A 17,787-nucleotide genomic window follows, 5' to 3' on the forward strand; every position below is an offset into this window, starting at 1 on the left:
CTAAGTTAAAGTGTACTTACCATTTGGAAAAACATTTGACATACCATAGAGACACGTCAAAAGTTTTGATTGGTCCGGGTCTGAGTGTTCAGACCCATACAGACCAGGAGAACGAGCCGGGAGTGGACCGTATTGTTGCCCCATTCTGTGTCCGTAAAATGTCAGGCTCCTTAGACATCATGTGATACGATCTCGGTCTGAACGTTCAGACCCAGACCAATCAAAACTTTTTACATGTCCCTGTGACGTCTCTATGACATGTCAAAAGTTTTTCTAAACGACAGTGACACTTTAAGTTTATTGGGTTTGAAAGGTTTCTCCTGAGATCCTGATAAGCTACAATTATATTTATCTTTGCTTCTGTCTGATCAGGGACATGTCAATAACCTCCATTACACTTTACAATATCTACACATTACTGACAGATAAGATAAAATCATACAATAAATGAGTTTACACGTATTGTCCATCCATACTGGGTATCCACAGATTAGAATGACCCTTTGCCCAATAAGGATGGGATCTATTTAGAGTTTTTTTTTAATTATTATTATTATTTTTTATTTTTTTGGGGCTAAAGGGGGTTGGGTGATCCAGTAAAATCTGCTATAATTAGGGGGCAATAGACTCTAGAAGCATAGTGTATGGCACGTTTAATTTAAAGGGATACTCCAAAGGGACAAAAATGTTTTAAAATCAACTGGTGTCAGAAAGTTGTATAGATGTGTAAGATGCTTCTATTAAAAAATCGCAAGTATTCCAGTACTTATCAGCTGCTGTATATCCTGCAGGAAGTGGTGTATTCTTTCCAGTCTGACACAGTGCTCTCTGCTGCCACCTCTGTCCATGTCAGGAATTGTCCAGAGCAGGAAAGGTTTTCTGTGGGGATTTGCTGCTGCTCTGGACAGTTCCTCTCACGGACAGGACGCTATTTCTTCTTGTTAAGTAAGCCAAAGCCTATAAATTCATATTAGTGTCACCGCCATATCACTTCTATGTTAGATAATAGGATTTGATTAACAACCATGTGGCCCTGGAGCTCGGCCTGGCTGAACCTTTAATTGCATTAGATACATGATCAATCTGTATCCCGATATCGACCCAGCACGAGCTGAACAGTAACAAAACTTTGTTAGGATGTATCGGCAAATGTATTTTTATCTTGTATAATCCATTGTAGCTATGGCACAGACTGTATATATTCTCTGATGAAATGAACTCCTGATTTATTTTATGTTTGTGCTATATAATGGATTTGTATTGTACATGGAAGAGCAATATCTCACAATATTATACAATAAAGTCATTTAAAAAAAATCATCAAAAAAAAAATTGTTACCTCATTCACCATAAGATTTATCTTATATTACTATACCGTACTGTTTGTCCATAACTGCATGGTTATGTATATAGTAGTGTTGAGCGGAACTGTCAAACTATTTGCTTTGGCAACGTTCTCCAAACCCAAATGCTGGCTGAAGAATTTGGATGCAGCCCTAGGGAGTCCTGGAGAACATGGATACAGCCATAGGCCAAAGGTTGTATCCCTGTTTTCCTGGCAGCCCTAGGGTTGTATCAAACTTCTCCAACCACTGGTAGTCAATTGCCGAAAGTTTGAGTTTGGAGAACACTGCCTACCCCAAACGGTTCAACAATTCTATTCAACACTAATCAAGAACACACCAGCATTTTTGTACTGTGGTAAACACAGCCACATGAATGGGAAAAAAGGGTTTTCAGGACTCACCATCAACTAAAGGGCCTACTGTGTTCTAGGGATTGTTTACCAGGCACGGTGCCTTCAGTGCTCCAGAGGATGTTTACCAGGCATAGTGCCTGCAGTGCTCTAGAGATTGTTTACCAGGAATGGTGCCTGCAGTGCTCTAGAGATTCTTTACCAGGCATGGTGCCTGCAGTGCTCTAGAGATTGTTTACCAGGAATGGTGACTGAAGTGTTCTAGAGATTGTTTACCAGGCATAATGTCTGCAGTGCTCTAGAGATTGTTTACTAGGCACAGTGCCTGCAACGCTGTACAATGAGTAGTGGCTGTTTCTAGTACTGCAACATGGTCTCATAAAGTTAGGCCACCATCACTCACATATTGATGGCTTATTCTAAGGATAGAGAGTCAATATTATAGAGTAATTGTAGTAAGCAGGCATGGCACTATTTTCCATTGGAAATGCAATATTGAGTAGAGCATCATCTGTAGCGCACTCCAAAGACCAGTGTTCACACTTATGGATTGGGTCGAGTAGCGTTAGTGCCGAGGAAACTCTTTGTTAAACAAAGTCAATATTATAGTCATGGAACAATTTTAATATTCTCCATTTGTTTAGGTGTCTAGGATAGGGGATCTATATACATAATGGAAACTAAAAGATAAGTGAACTAAATAAATATAATGAACAGGACAAATATCTATAGACATTATGCAGGGAAAAGCTTTATAGTACTGTGTTCTCAGGCTCTGTGTTGGATCTGTGCAACCATAATATAGTCCCTTACCTGTAAGTACCATATTGATCGATTAGCTGCTATAATAAAGCCATCGCTTATATTTTCCCAGAAACCATCCTGTCCTGTGAGTTCAGCGCGGACACTTGCACATGGAGCTCGGAGGCATCCCTTGGACACATTCCCTGGAGACATACGAGTGAAGAGAACACGCCAAACTTTATGTCTATACAAAACTATGGAGGTAATTTCTAAAGTCACAAAAAAAAAGACATAAGCCCATTTACATAAGGCAATCAGGACGCTTGGAAATAATTGTTTTATTAAGCAAGAAATGTGGGATTTATCTATTCGTATAATTCTCCAGAAAAAAAAAAAAGAATGCACTTTAGAATGTGGAATTAATTGCCTAATAGGAACATGTAAAAAAGTCTAATTATATTAGCATAACACCTGCAGCTGCTCCGGGCGACGCGGAAAAGTTACTGCCGAGAACTGTACTAGATCTTATTGTAATTTTCCTTTCTGCTGTGTTCTATTATGTTTAATTTACTTTACGTCTGTGCTGATTGTTTATGTTTACTGAGGGGGGAGAGTTGTTGATACAGCAGGATATGTATAAGGGAAATAAGCGGCTGCCATGTTTCACAATTAAAACTTGCAGGTATGGCAATGGGTAATAGTCCTTTAATTCGGCCAATAAATCGTTTAAAGATTTTGAGGCCACGATTTTATTTTTATATCGATCAGCGTTTAGACGAAAAGATAAATTGTTTAAAAAAATCGTTATTGCGATTGTTTTAAGATCGCTTAAGCCCATGTCACACATCACATGAATATGTGAAAGACTGTTTACACGAAGCGTGCTGAGAATTTTCAGTAAACGACCAACGATGATTGAAAGACCAAGAGGAACGATTTCTTGCTCATCACTTGATCTTTTGCTGTGTTTACACATCCTTTTACACGGAGCGATTATCGTTCCAATTCACGATAACGATATCACATTTAAACGATAATCGATCCGTGTTATGCTGCATTTACACATAACGATTATCATTCGAATTTTCAAAATTTTCGAATTTGAGCGAGAATTGTTCCGTGTAAACACAGCGATCGATCAAGCGACGAGTGAGAAATCGTTCAAATTGATCTTTCTACATGTTCTCAAATCATCGTTCGTCGTTCGCTTCGTGTAAACAGTCTTTCAAAGATTCACCCTATGTGAAAGGTGGGCTTAAGCGATCTTAAAAACGATTTTTCTTACGAATTTTCTAACGATTGTTCTAACGATTTATTCGTCTAAACGTTGATCGTTATAAAAACCAAATCGTTGCTTCAAAATCGTTAAACGATCGATTGGGCTAATTATCGCTTCGTGTAAACGCGGCATAAGTTACGATCGTTACAACAATCGTTACTGCGATCGTGTACTCCATCTGATCCCAGCAAAAGAAGGAATGATTTGGAATTACAGCGAACGATTAACAATAATTTTATGGTCAGATCTAAATGACCGATCAACGACACGCAAACGATTTTTCGATCGTTACCTGCAATTACACGGAACGATTAAATTTGATAAATTCGATTCGTTTAAATTCGATAAAATACGATACGGTCAATTTGTTTAAATACGATTTTCTGCACAATAATCGGCCCATTTAATAGGGCTCTAAAGCCCGTATTACACATAGCATTTATCATTTAAAGAATCGCTATAACGATCGTTTGCTAGCGATAACTAGCGATTTCGTAGCAAAAGATTCTGAGATTATTGCATTTACCAATTACTGTTATGAATGATCCTTTTTACGTTGTACGTGATTGGCTGAACGGGCAGTTCCTGCACAAATGGGATATCACAGGAAGCAAGAAGAAGGAGAAGAAGAAGAGCACTATGGACTAAGTGGCATCAAAGTGGGAGCAAGATACCCCTTTAAACTCCTTTAAAAGCATCTAGTTATAGGTATAGATTTTCCTTGTTGCAAATTCAGGCTATGTTCACACTACGTATATGTCCGGCCGCATATTTTACGCGGCCGGACACATACGTGTGAAACTCCGGCCGGGGATTTACGTAAGTTGCGGCCGGCTCTGTACGGTCCGCAAACTTACGCCTGTAGTCTACTTACGCTTCCCGAGCGCCGTATGTAGCGATCTGACAGCGGTCTTTTACTTGGATATCTTCGGCTAGCCCCGGACACCCCACAGAACCTTTTGGATCGGCAAATCAAAGTGCAAAAATAAATAAATCACCACTCTGTATGGGACCGCATGTTACGCTACGGGCGTAAGTTACAGCATTTACAGCACATACGATCCGGGAGTAAGTTCTTACGTAGTGTGAACTGTGCAGCCGTAGATCGTATACTTTCCATTGTATGCAAACTACGTGAATCTCCGGCCGCTTATTCACGGAACGCGCTACGGCCGGAAACTCACGTAATGTGAACATAGCCTCAGGCTGTATAATGGGCTCGCCAGTATTATTTGCGACATGGATCATGATCTTTTTATGTATGTGTAGCAATTACGGATGTGTAAAAAGTCCATTGAAATGGGTACCAATATTATAATGATGTGTGAAATAGGCCTAAAGGCCTAGAAACATGTAAGAGTTTCAGTGATCAGCCGAGGAGTGGGGAAACACCTGCTTGTCGGCTGATCTCATCTTTTGTGCAACCCTATAAATCATTGTTCATTGGCTGCACATTTCCCTGTGTAAACTTGGCATGTGCGGCCGTTAGTAATTTATGAAAATGGCCGCACAAATGATCAGGGATCATTAGTGTGGCCCAGCTACTTGATTAATGGTGCAGTGTAAAGGCACTGCAATCTTGTGGATCAGTGCTTGTTTGTGAACTCGGTTTGCCGCAGATTGCTCCATCTAAAAGGACCCTTAAGCATAGGACTTATTTAGCTTCAGCCATCAAATGATATATGAGAACCAACCTTGTATTAAAGGGGTACTCCGGCCCGGGGGTATTTTTTAGCTATGGCCGAGGAGGAGGTAGTTATGGACAGCGGAGGTTACTTACCTCCCCGGTTCCAGCACCGTGTTGCAGATCACGCCGCCTGGTACACCCGTCCCGCTTCCTGCTGTGAGCTGCCGCATGAGATGTGCCCTGCCTCGGCCGCTGAATGGCTGAGCTGCCTTGCGACGTCATGTCTCATGCGGCAGCTCACACCAGGAGGCAGGACTGGTGTATCGGACGGCGCGATACGGGACCCAGCGCTGGAACGGGTAGGTAAGTGACCTCCGCCATCCATTACCACCCCCTCCTTGGCTATAACTGAAAAATACCCCCGGCCAGAGTACCCCTTTAACCATTCAACTTCCCTACAGAGGAGGAATGATGCATTACACTATATAGCGGCCATTAAAATAAATTCCATAGGCTTTCAATGTAACGCAGGAATGGGGAACCTTTGGCCCTCCAGCTGTTGAAAAACTACAATTCCCATCATGCACCTGGACAGCCAAAGCTTTAGGTCTCAGATTGCAAAAGCAAAGAGCTCTATAGCTCTTAGATCGCCCAGGCTGCAGGAGATCAGATATGTCTCATATGACGCACCTTTAATAACTGGACATATGATTTGCAGTAGTTGGTTAGTGATATGTAATACAGTCTCTCCTCTCCTCAGCCAGGGAATTAAGGTTAATATATCTAGTCTTATGTACAATGACTGGGAATCAATGAAGCCATCATTCTTACTAGAAGGTAGAGCTTCTTGCAGGAGTTGTATCTCAAAGAAGTCGCGGCTGAGGGACTTCCAGACGTCATACGGCCGGAGACCTTTATACTCATTGTTATAAATAGTGCCAGCTGGGTTGTGCTTAATCTGCCCCGTCCACCGGTCCTACCAGATGCACTATTGATTATCACACTGACAAGATGGGTCACAAAGCTTTAGCCTATATAATGGACTGTGTCCCGGCGGTCATTTCATTCAACATTTCAGCCTAGGATGCAACTTTTTTTTATCCTCCATCAGCTAAAGGTTATTTCTATTAGCATAGTATGTAATTTCCCATTACAGCCGGGACCCGTGCACCAGAGAAAGAGAGGTATAATCTCCCCATAAATGTCAGAATTCAGAGAGAAAAGGCTGAAGATTGATCTTTGACATTTCCAGAACTGGAATCGTTGCATTAAGCAGAACACAAAGGTCTGGCTGCCGAGAGTGGGGGAGTTTGTGTTCCCAGGCATTTCTTAGGCTACTGTAACATGGAAAGGGTAATCCCTTATCCCCAATGCAAACTCCGAAGACTTATAAAGGATCTGAAATGTAAATAGAAGGCATCACAATGTATGTGTGGTGTATCCCCCTCGGTGATGATGTTATATCGGAGAATCGGCCGGTCACTTGCTAGGTGGTCAGGTGTGACTCCAAGCCAGAGGTGGTTGGCCGAGATACAGCCGGACCTTGGAGTGTTGTCTCGTGAAACCAGTGCCTGGTGGGCACACAGGTATGATGGCCACTCTTGGGTTAGAGTGTTCATGGATGGCCAGAGTGGTGTAATGACCCTCCCGGATTATAGGAACCCCCACCCACAGAAAGGGGAAGTGTTCCAAGGCTGCGGTGTGTGCTCTGTCAGTGGATAGCGGAAAAATCACAGAGTCTCTTTCACGTAAAGAAGGCTGGTTTACTAATTACAAATGTGCAGCAGGTAATACAGAGTCAATGGTATGAGGTTTCTCTGGATAAAGCACTGGATCACACACACTTGACAATAGTTCTGAATAAATACTGGACAACACAGCAATCTGTTTGTAGTAGAAGTGCAATGTAGGATTTAGACGTGTTGACTGAGTAGTGCTGAGTAGTACGAAGAAACAGAGTAGCAGAGAGGAGAATGCCCTGAGAGTCTCAACGCATGTAGTACTGTGCTCTGCCGGGATTTTGGAGGATGAGGTAGAATACTTAGAAGAAGAAGACCTGTGCCTGTGTATTGACTTTGAGTTAGTTTTCACACCACCTTATGACCACTAGACTCGGCTGAACCTTCCTAAAGGGTCACACAGGTCCCAGACCTTGTTACCTGGGATGAGCGGAATGCTGAGGGTTCTCTGCTGACACCCATGCTGTGAGATAGAGTTCCTAGGCTTACTGCAACTTTGCTCTATCTAGATCAGTTCCAGGGTTGAGGTTGTCTCTGGCTTGTCCTGTCCTAAGAGGTGTTTGACAGGACATAGTGCTGTGGAGGATACATTAAAGAGAAGCTGCAGGTTGCATCCTGTCTCTGCAGAGTCTAGCTACAAAAGTCTCTCTGGACTGGTTCTACTGTACCTGACAGGGGACCTGGCAGGAGCCAGGGCCCAGCTTGACTGCACCCATGTGACTTCCTATCTCCCAGCATGTAAGGTGTGCTTAGAGTGGGTGAAGAGTGCAACAGAAGAAATAAGGAGAGAGGTGATAGGACAGAAGAAAACAAGACTCCTACTGGTCCACAGATTCAGGTCACACACAAAGAAACAATAACCCTTTACATCCTTCAACTGTGCGGCTTCCAAATACACATACATAATACAGCGACATCTAGTGGTGAAACTTAGTACTGCCTTTATCACCACAATAGTACAATAAGTACAGACTTTTGCAAGTGGTGTATCTAACTGTAACACCTGTGGTAGTACACCACATATGATCGGACCTTTTTGTCTTTTTTTGTTATTACTATGCTTTTACTGAGAGACTCTAGTGCATTCAAGGTGTTATCCTGTTTCTCAAAAAATAAGCCCTATCCTGAAAATAAGACCTAAATAGAATTTTTGAAATAGATTTTAAATATAAGCCCAACTCCAAAAATAAGCCCTAGTTACAGTCAGTGTGCCGTATGCCGGGGTAGCTGCGTGATGTTGTGGCAGCTGCATGGGTGCAGGGTCACTTGGGCACTTGACTCAGTGGCCAGCAGTGGTATTGGAACCCACCCTCAGACAAATGGGCACTGCGTAGGTATATGTGCGACAAAATAGACCAATAGCTTAACAGAGTTAACTTGGTTTACTGGTAAGAACTTCAGTGCAATACAAGTTAGGTACACTTAGTTTGCTGGAGGTACAGGCAAGAGGTAGTAGTAAAAGTTGTAATAGGAGGGTAGAGGAAGGTCTTGAGGGCCCTGTCCAATGTAGCAATGCACTCTGCTGGGATAGCTTAGTGGAAAACAGAAGCAGAAGAAGATACTCGTACTTATGTATAGATTCAATTTTGCCCTACAGTGTCGGCTTCCCGTCCTGGGACCCGGCGCTGGGCTGACCAGACTTTTTCGAGACTTCTCAGAACAGCTGTACGTTGCAGTAGGATATGTCAGCTTTCTTAACGCTATTTGTCCTACTGGGGTCAGTACCTAACTCTAGGTGACTGCCCTGTGTCTTGTAAAAGGTATCTCTGGCTTGGACAAGGTTTTCCTTAGAGGACATCACACCCTCTTAAGGTTTCTAGCACTGCATGCTAGATGTATTCTCCAACATAAAAGAATAAGTCTCTTGGTCCCTTACAAGTGTCCTGTCCTGTCCTGGCTTCACTGTGCAGGAACTGTGCTATCCCGGTCTGGTTCTCACCACTGACTCAATTAGAAAACCCTCCCACCAGGAACTAGCTCCTTTTTATAGGGAATACTTAGCTAGTGTGTGATTGGTGGGGCTGTGTGTGGGTAAGAGAGAAAAGATAGGATAGGCAGAAAAGTGAGGAAAATGAGTCTGTACCTGTGATAGGAGGAAACATAGCAGATAAAAGAAAACAGTTTAACCCATTACTCCTTCAGCTGTGCATGGCATAGTACACAGATAATAAATACAGCGACATCTAGTGGGGAAAAACACACAAGACACTCTCCTTCATCCCCTTCTGTGTGAACCTGAGAGAGTTACTTTACCCAGGTGTATAAAACTTAGCGGCACATCTGTGCTGGGACAATACAAGCGTCTCCAGCACTAGGTTATGTCAGGCACAACACGTTGACGGAAAATAGGCATACTGTAGCTCCTAACCATCCTGGACGAGTGCCCTGCTACCTCTCACCACAGCAGGGCAAAATCCACTCATCTGCTTCCGAGTCCCGCTCCAAAGTCCGCCTCCTGCTTCCTGAGTCCACAGATTCTGGCAGAATCTGGAAATAAGGAGGGTAGATGTATTCGTAAGCTTCAACTTAAAATATATTTCCATTTTAAAGTACAAGATGTAAATGTACAAAATGTAAATTGGCCACACTGGACCTGTTTACAACATAGATAACAGAATGTTGGTTCCTAGACATAGGCGACTCCTCATATGTGATTTGATGTAGAATTCCTCTATTTCTGGCAGTGCATTTGAGCCATCGATGTCTAGGTGCAGAGCAGAGAAGCAAGGCTCAAGCTGTAGAGAATGTCATTGTAGTGTAAAGTGAGACGAAAGAGCTGGCATAGCCTAAAGCGCATAGATAGGAGAGACCGGCAATTCACATCCAGCCTCTGGGTCTAGAGATGCAACCCTGTCACATCGATAACAAGTGCTGCTATACCTTTGGGACTATGGAGCGGCGGCACTCGGCTCCTGAGAACTGCTGGATATATATGAAGTTATTATAACTTTAGGGTAGTATGGAGGGATGTGACATAGTTCATCTTATATATACCATAAGACCAAACTATAAAACAACTCTCTTGTATATTGTTGTAGTCAAGGCACCTTGAGGAGGAGCACAATGCATAAAAAGAATAGGAGATTTTGTTAGGCTTCTAAAATTTTGTCTCTAGCTGTGAACACCACATTCTACTCAAAAAATAGCATGTCATTGTAGAAGTACCAATTGTTAGAGAAAAATCCAAGCAAAACACTGTGTTAGGTCTACTTCAGAGCTAAGATGGTGTATAACATCACCATTGTGTCGAAGTATCACCATTACCCCATAGTAGTCACTCATGGTCCTCACTAAAGTTGATCGAACCTCGGGAAATCCTAAGTTCGATCGAACTCGAACATTCACGAACCTGCCGCATTTGATTGCTGATGCCTTCCCGATCCGTAGAGAAGGAGGAGAGTGCCAGAGTACCGCCCAGAAATTCCGGGATTCAGCCTATTACCTAGGAATTCCCGGAATTCCAGGCGGTACCCGGGCAGTCTTCTCCTTCCCCACGGACCGGGAAGGCATCAGCAATCAAATGCGGCAGGTTTGTGCATGTTCGAGTTCGATTGAACCTAGGATTTCCCGAGGTTCGATCAACTCTAGTCCTCACCACCTAAGCCTTTAGTCACTCTTTCTCGACATCTAACTTGGTGGCTGTCTAATCCCAGACCTCCACTCGGTCTCTCAGCAGGTCTCTCATGAACTTGCTGCACAAATTGACATGGAAGGAACCAAAATACAAACTCTTAAAAGTTGCATCTAATTCTGGCTACAAATATGGCGGCACAACATGGTGTCATCAGCTAACATACAAAATGAGACACCACCCAGACAACAGCTTGTCAGCTCCTACTGAAAATGCTAGGCAATGGCTGGACACCATGGGGCGCAACAAGTGCAATACAATATTAAACAGTGCAATGCAACTACATGCAATATATTGGGCATCCATATGACTCTTCAACATGAATTTTTATGGGAAATGCAACAACCATACAGAATGTGATGGAGCTTGGTACTAGGGTTGAACAAGCAATAAAATGCCTGAGTGCTCATTTTTCAATGCTCGACTGCTTGACATGAGTAACGAACCACATTAAAGTCAATGAGAGACTCGAGCATTTAATATGCATTTAATATGCAGAAGTGGAGGGTATCTGATTCACCTGAAAACCTCAGAAAGTTAGTTTGTCCCCCAGACTGTCTGGCATCCGTATTTAAAGGAGAAGTCAGTCGAAAACTTTTATTAAAGTATTGTATTGCTCCCCAAAAGTTATACAAATCACCAATATACACTTATTACAGGAAATGCACATAAAGAGCTTTTTTCCCTGCACTTACTACTGCATCAAGGCTTCACTTCCTGGATAAAATGGTGATGTCACTTCCTGGATAAAATGGCGATGTCACTTCCTGGATAAAATGGTGATGTCACGCCCCGACTCCCAGAGCTGTGCGGGCTGTGGCTGCTGTAGAGGATGATGGCAGAGGGATGCTCAGTGTCCCTCCAGTGCCCTGTGTCCCTCAGTGTCCCCCTGCCATCATCCTCTCCAGCAGCCACAGCCCGCACAGCTCTGGGAGTCGGGTTGTGATATCACCATGTTATCCAGGAAGTGACATCACCATGTTATCCAGGAAGTGACATCACCATGTTATCCAGGAAGTGACATCACCATGTTATCCAGGAAGTGACATCACCATGTTATCCAGGAAGTGAAGCCTTGATGCAGTAGTAAGTGCAGGGAAAAAAGCACTTCATAAGCATTTCCCGTAATAAGTGTATATTGGTAATTTGTATAACTTTAATACTTTAATTTAATAAAAATTTTTGCTGAACCTCTCCTTTAGACCCCCTAGTGGCCAGTGCTTTGTTTGGGGTGGGTGGGGGGGGGTTATTCTTACCATCTTGGGCTCCCATCAGAGTCTTCTATCAAAAGCTCCTTCTTCTGCAATCAGACACGAAAGGGTCTGAGGTCGGACACGAAAGGGTCCATTTACACAGAAATATTATCTGACAGATTATCTGCCAAAGATTTGAAGCCAAAGCCAAGAACAGACTATAAACAGAGATCAGATCATAAAGAAAAGCGTGAGATTTCTCTTCTTTTCAAATCCATGCCTGGCTTTGTCTTCAAATCTTTGGCAGATAATCTTTCTGTGTAAATGGACCCTTATAGCTGCTGACTGGCTGGGTGGAGACTCCTGCAGTTTCCACTTAGCCAATCAGCAGCTGCAGCGGTGTCCCACCTCATCTGCTGATTGGCTGATTTCAGATGAAGGAGAAGATGCCGCACACTGGGATCCCAGGACTGAGGTGTCTGGTTGAGCATCGCTGAGCACCCCGATGCTCGATCAAGCACTATGCTTGATAAAGTATGCACTAGGTGGTACCTTTTACACGGCAGTAAAGGCTTATGGACAAAAAAGAAACCAAGATGATATTGCAGACTATTTTGGCCGGCTACATAGGCAAAAGTAAAACCACTGCTTTATGACATAATCTCCAGGCTTTCCCCAAACATGGGAGTGAGATTCAGAGCCCCCCTTATCTATAGGGAATGATGTGCTTAATTACGACTTGGCAGAAGGAATAATTAAAGCTATCATTTACATTCTGAACGCTTGGGAAACATCAACAAGTCATTGTCTCCTCTTATGGTTTATGGTTTCTGAATAGACCTTTAACATACAAGATATAATTATAGAGGCCGTCCTGTGATGGAGCAGATGAAGCCAAATTGTGGAGCAATATTTATTATCCATGAAATCCTGGATCCTGTGGTTGAGGGGAGGAGGAGGAGGAGGGCGACAACCCAACCGCGATGTTTGTTTCTCTAAAATGTTAAGCTCTTCTTTATAATAACAATTAAAAAGGATTTACAATACAGTAAAGTAAAATGTCACAATGGACTCCAGAGATCATCACTTTTCTTTACTAGGCAATTTATTTGCTTTTTAACCTATTCCTAACCCTTCCTAGGTCCCAACATATGCTTATTAAAGGGTAGTCTATGGGGTTCCCTGTAGCGTAGTGGTGCAGTGGATAAAGGCACAGAGTCCAGGATAAAATTAAAGGGGTTGGTCACTTTATAATAAAATAGTTTAGTATACAGTATTAGTAGGTGAACTCACTGTATATACTGACAGCATCTCCCTGTGTACCTCACAGAACTAATATCAGACTCCCCTCCTTTAGGCTGGGCTGCCCTACTCTGTTTTGTTTCTGTCCATAAATGGCCGATGTGGAGAAGCATGTGACCATGTCACGCCCCAGTGTCCACAGGGGGCGTGACATGGTCACATGCTCCTCCATGTCGGCCATTTTATGGACAGAAACAAAACAAAGCAGGACAGCACAGCCTGGAGGCGGACAGGGTCTGATTTAAGCTCTATGAGGTACACAGGCAGATGCTGTCAGTATATACAATGAGTACAGTTACAAATACTGTACACTGACTTAAGTGGCCAACCCCTTTAACCAGCAACAATGTTTATTGAGGTTTTTTTTTAAAGGTACAGTACAACAAATAGAAAGTCTCTTGAATGCAGTTTAGTTACTTTAGAAGTTGGTTTGTCAGGGTGACTGCCTTACGAGGTATGCTAAGTTTGATAAGAATCTGAACTTTTTGGCAAAGTCTTATTAGCAGGTGACTTGTTAGGTCTTAGACTTGAGAACTAGACGGACTACCTTAATGGGACCTATCTAATAAGTACAGCACTCTACTGTAGGGACTCTAACCACTTTAAGTCGGTGGTGATATACTTGAAGAACAACCTGTACTTTCAACTATGACGATCCGTCTATTGCTGGGCAAGGACACCAAGGGGGAGATTTATCAAAGGATGTAAAATTTAGACTGGTGCAAAGTACCCACAGCAACCAATCACAGCTCAGCTTTAGGCAGTGCTGAAAGGAAAGCTGAGCTGTGATTGGTTGCTGTGGGCAGTTTGCACCAGTCTAAATTTTACACCTTTTGATAAATCTCCCCCCAAGTGTCTAGTAGTGCAGGCCCAGATTAAGGGTGAGCCAGCTTTAGGTATAATCTTTAGGACCTTGCAAGTTGCAGCAGGGTACGTCGGCGTAGTTTCTCTGGCATGGTGGGAGGACTCTAATAGAGAGCTGAGGGAAAGCAATGCTCGATCTTCTGATCTTCGATTGTGGTCTGAACACTAAAACTGTGACTGATAAAAAAAAACATAACAGAAATTGGCAGCACTCCAATGCATATGCTCACACTGTAGGTTGCACGCCGCATGTGGCTAAAGTACAGACAAAAAAAAAAGTGCAACAGCAACCTACAGGTGCAAGTGCTTACCATATATACTCCCCCCCGGTGTACACATAATAACAATCTGCTCTGTAGATGATAAAAAATGAAGATCTTAGCAAACCATTGTGTGTACACCAGGAGGAGTATATACAGTAAGCCCTTGCACCTTGGACCTGAAGGTTGCTGTTGCACTTTGTTTTTTGTATCTCTCTATTGTGTTTCTGTAACATGTCAAAAGTTTTTTTTTCCGTGACAGGATTTTAGTGATTAGTAAACAACAATAAACATATAAAAGAAGCAAGTTAGGTACACTATCATACATTATATGGACCATCTCTTCAGAGCTGAAACAATGAACATTCCAATATGTCTTCCATCGTGACCAGCCTCATTCCTATTCAGATCTTGTCCTGTAGCGCAATGACTTTCATTTGGTATGTTGCACTTGAAGTACTTTGCTATCAGGTGCAGGTCTTTTTTTTCTCTTTTTCTCTTCTATGAAAAGCATAAAACATGAAGCGTATAATTGCAGTACCATAGGAATGTAAGGAAAGTGCCCTAAGACACCAAACAAAACGCACAGAACATTATTTCCTTAGTGCAATAAATTATAAGCCTGCGAGTTGCGAGGCCGTCGTGTGCGTTTGTCAGTGATTGCTTTTGATACTTGTTAAGTGCGACGCCTCGAACAAACAGGTTCAAATGGTTCCTTTTGTAAATGCAGGAAAATCACCTGAACTAAAAGCAACAATTTCATCATTTGCAGCTATTTGAAGTTCTGATGGCAGGAGTAAATAGAATGAGCAATTACGGATGTGCGGCCTGGCCTAGATCCTGTGTTGTGCCGCAAGTGACAGACCCAACAGTGGAATTACCACCATTAAACATACTTTTCTTTAGGAAAAAATAAATTCTTGCTAGACAATACAAACTGGATCAACGGTTAAGGTTGTTGGTATTGATGACGCATTGTCCCAGCACAGATCCTGCTTTATAGATCACGTTGGTTGTCATATGGTTAAAGTGTTATTACTATGTTTCATTGCCATTAAATTACATTGTATTCTATTGAAGAGGGCACGGAGAGAGGTGCAGCTTATTGTAGGAAAGGCATGACTGGGTTTAGCTGGGATTGGAAGAAATAACAGGGTTAATGGGTAAAGAAAGAGGTGAGGGTCTTTTTTTTCTTCTTTGACATGGCAGCCTGCGGTAGGTAGGTCTGGTCTGGTAAAGGGGGGCCCATAAAAGGGAGAGTACCCCTTCATATGGTTTAAAGGATTTTGTTGTTCCAGTTGGAATAGATCTCAGGGAACAATGGAGTTACAGTGCCCTATGAAGGGTTGTCAGCTCGACGTGGTGCGGCTGGGGGATACGTTGGGTTTGGAACTGACCTCACTAGCTTTTGCACTGATATATGTTTATTATTATATGATTATTAAGTTGATTTATTTGTATTTAATAGAGATGTTATTATGGCCATCTCTTTAATCACTAACCTTAGTGTTTCTTGATTTGTGGGTTAGTAGGGGGCAGTCTGAGTGGAGTGGGACATGGTGGAGTTGTAAGGTGTACAAGGAGAGCATAGGAAATCTGGAACCTGAAAGGGCTTCAGGCCAGTCCCAGAGACAGTGTGGCTATCACATCACACACTTATTCAATGACATGGCAATTTTTCCTCAAGTTACCAAGATACCAATTGTGGTTATTTTTTTTTTTTTTTTTGTCAATTTACCTTTTGGTCAACCCAAGTGATTTCAGCATACTATCACTTACTCCCTTGTAGAGTATACTGCAATACTGCAAAGACCATCTTCTTATTACATGCTGTCTCTAGCAGTATGAAATAAAAGTACTATCATGGCAAACAAGGAGGCCTGAGGAGACTGGTAATGTTTTTTTCCTCCTTTCTTCAATATAGAACATGTAAATGATAGTCAAAGCCAAACATTCATGTAAATGAGCAATCTGGTGAGTTACTGTACCTTTTTGGCTGGCAGCTATTGCATGAGTATGGATACCTTAAAGGGGTTATCCAGCGTTACAAAAACATGGCCACTTTCCCCCTACTGTTGTCTCCAGATTGGGTGGGGTTTTGAAACTCAGTTCCATTGAAGTAAATGGAGCTTACTTGCAAACCACACCTGAACTGGAGGCAACAGTAGGGGGAAAAGTGGCCATGTTTTTGTGGCGCAGGATAACACCTTTAGGCTGGGTTCACACTACGTATATTTCAGTCAGTATTATGGTCCTCATATTGCAACCAAAACCAGGAGTGGATTAATCACAGAAAGGATCTGTTCACACAATGTTGAAATTGAGTGGATGGCCGCCATATAACAGTAAATAACTGCCATTATTTCAATATAACAGCCGTTGTTTTAAAATAACAGCAAATATTTGCCATTAAATGACGGCCATCCACTCAATTTCAACATTGTGGCTGTGTAGGGGTCGTAGTAGGTTTGCTGTGGCCCAGGATGCTGGTTGCAGATGTTGTGTGCAGCTGGTGGGCTCTGGTGTTTTAGGGGCAACTTGTCACAGTGTCTCGATGTAGGTTGAATAATATACTTGAAAAACTTCTCGTACTCACGTTTAGATTCCTTTGTATCTGATCGCCTTTTGCCTACACTAGATCGGAGACCGCCTAGGGAGGTAGGACGTGTCCCAGGTCTCTGTCTCTGGGTGGAGCTGACTAGTTAAGATTACTCCAACTAGTTGAGCGTAGTATTAGTAAAGTTCTTCAGCTTAGTGTACTTTTGCTTTACTGGGGATCAGTTCCTTTCGTTTCTTTTGAGGTTGACTGTCCTGACTTGAAGATCCTTGGCGTAGACAAGGGTTGTCCTGTTTCCTGCTTACCGCTCTTCTAAGGTCTAGCAGCGCATGACTGCTGTTGGTCCCTCTCTAGTGAAAAACAGGTGTTGTCTCTTTCCTTTCTGGAGCTAGACTAAACTGCAGAGGAAGTGTAGGTGAGCGAGTGTAGTGGTGTGCAGAGAGGAGGCACCTGATTGGTTAAAGACATGAGTTCCACAACTGGTCTCGCTGTTTGTAACTTTTATTTAAGCCCATACAATCCTCTAAAGTGTGACTGTCATTTATATTTATTTATTTTTGCAGGAATCAATAGTACAAGCAATTTTGAGAACCTCTGTAATAGGTTTTATTAGGCAAAAAAGCCTCTATCTCTACTCAAATAGCGGTTTTGCAGCCCCTCCCTCTCTCTCATACCTTGTCTGTTCATTATCAGGCAAAGCCATCTTCATTACAGAGGAGCAAAGTGAAGCTGGGTTTGCTGCGTCCATTATAACCTATGGAGGGGCTGAGGGGGATGGGTGAGCAGGAAGAGAAGATAAGCAGTCCTGCTGTTTGGAGACTATCTGGGCACATAAAATACTGGATTTAGAGGTCAGAAAGGTCAGTGCTTATCTGAGATCTTGTTGCAAGAAGAT

General features: G+C 42.6%; 1 protein-coding gene across 1 annotated transcript in view; it reads left to right on the forward strand.

The window, feature by feature from the left end:
- The window catches only part of MALRD1 (MAM and LDL receptor class A domain containing 1), a 288,505-nt gene that overhangs the window by 44,049 nt on the left and 226,669 nt on the right, over positions 1-17,787 (forward strand). The window contains exon 6 of the mRNA XM_069959034.1: positions 2,571-2,702. Within this exon, the coding sequence (XP_069815135.1) occupies positions 2,571-2,702 (132 nt within the window). The remainder of the gene's footprint in view (positions 1-2,570; positions 2,703-17,787) is intronic.

Source organism: Dendropsophus ebraccatus, chromosome 2 (assembly GCF_027789765.1).
Source record: "Dendropsophus ebraccatus isolate aDenEbr1 chromosome 2, aDenEbr1.pat, whole genome shotgun sequence".
NCBI lineage: Eukaryota > Metazoa > Chordata > Amphibia > Anura > Hylidae > Dendropsophus > Dendropsophus ebraccatus.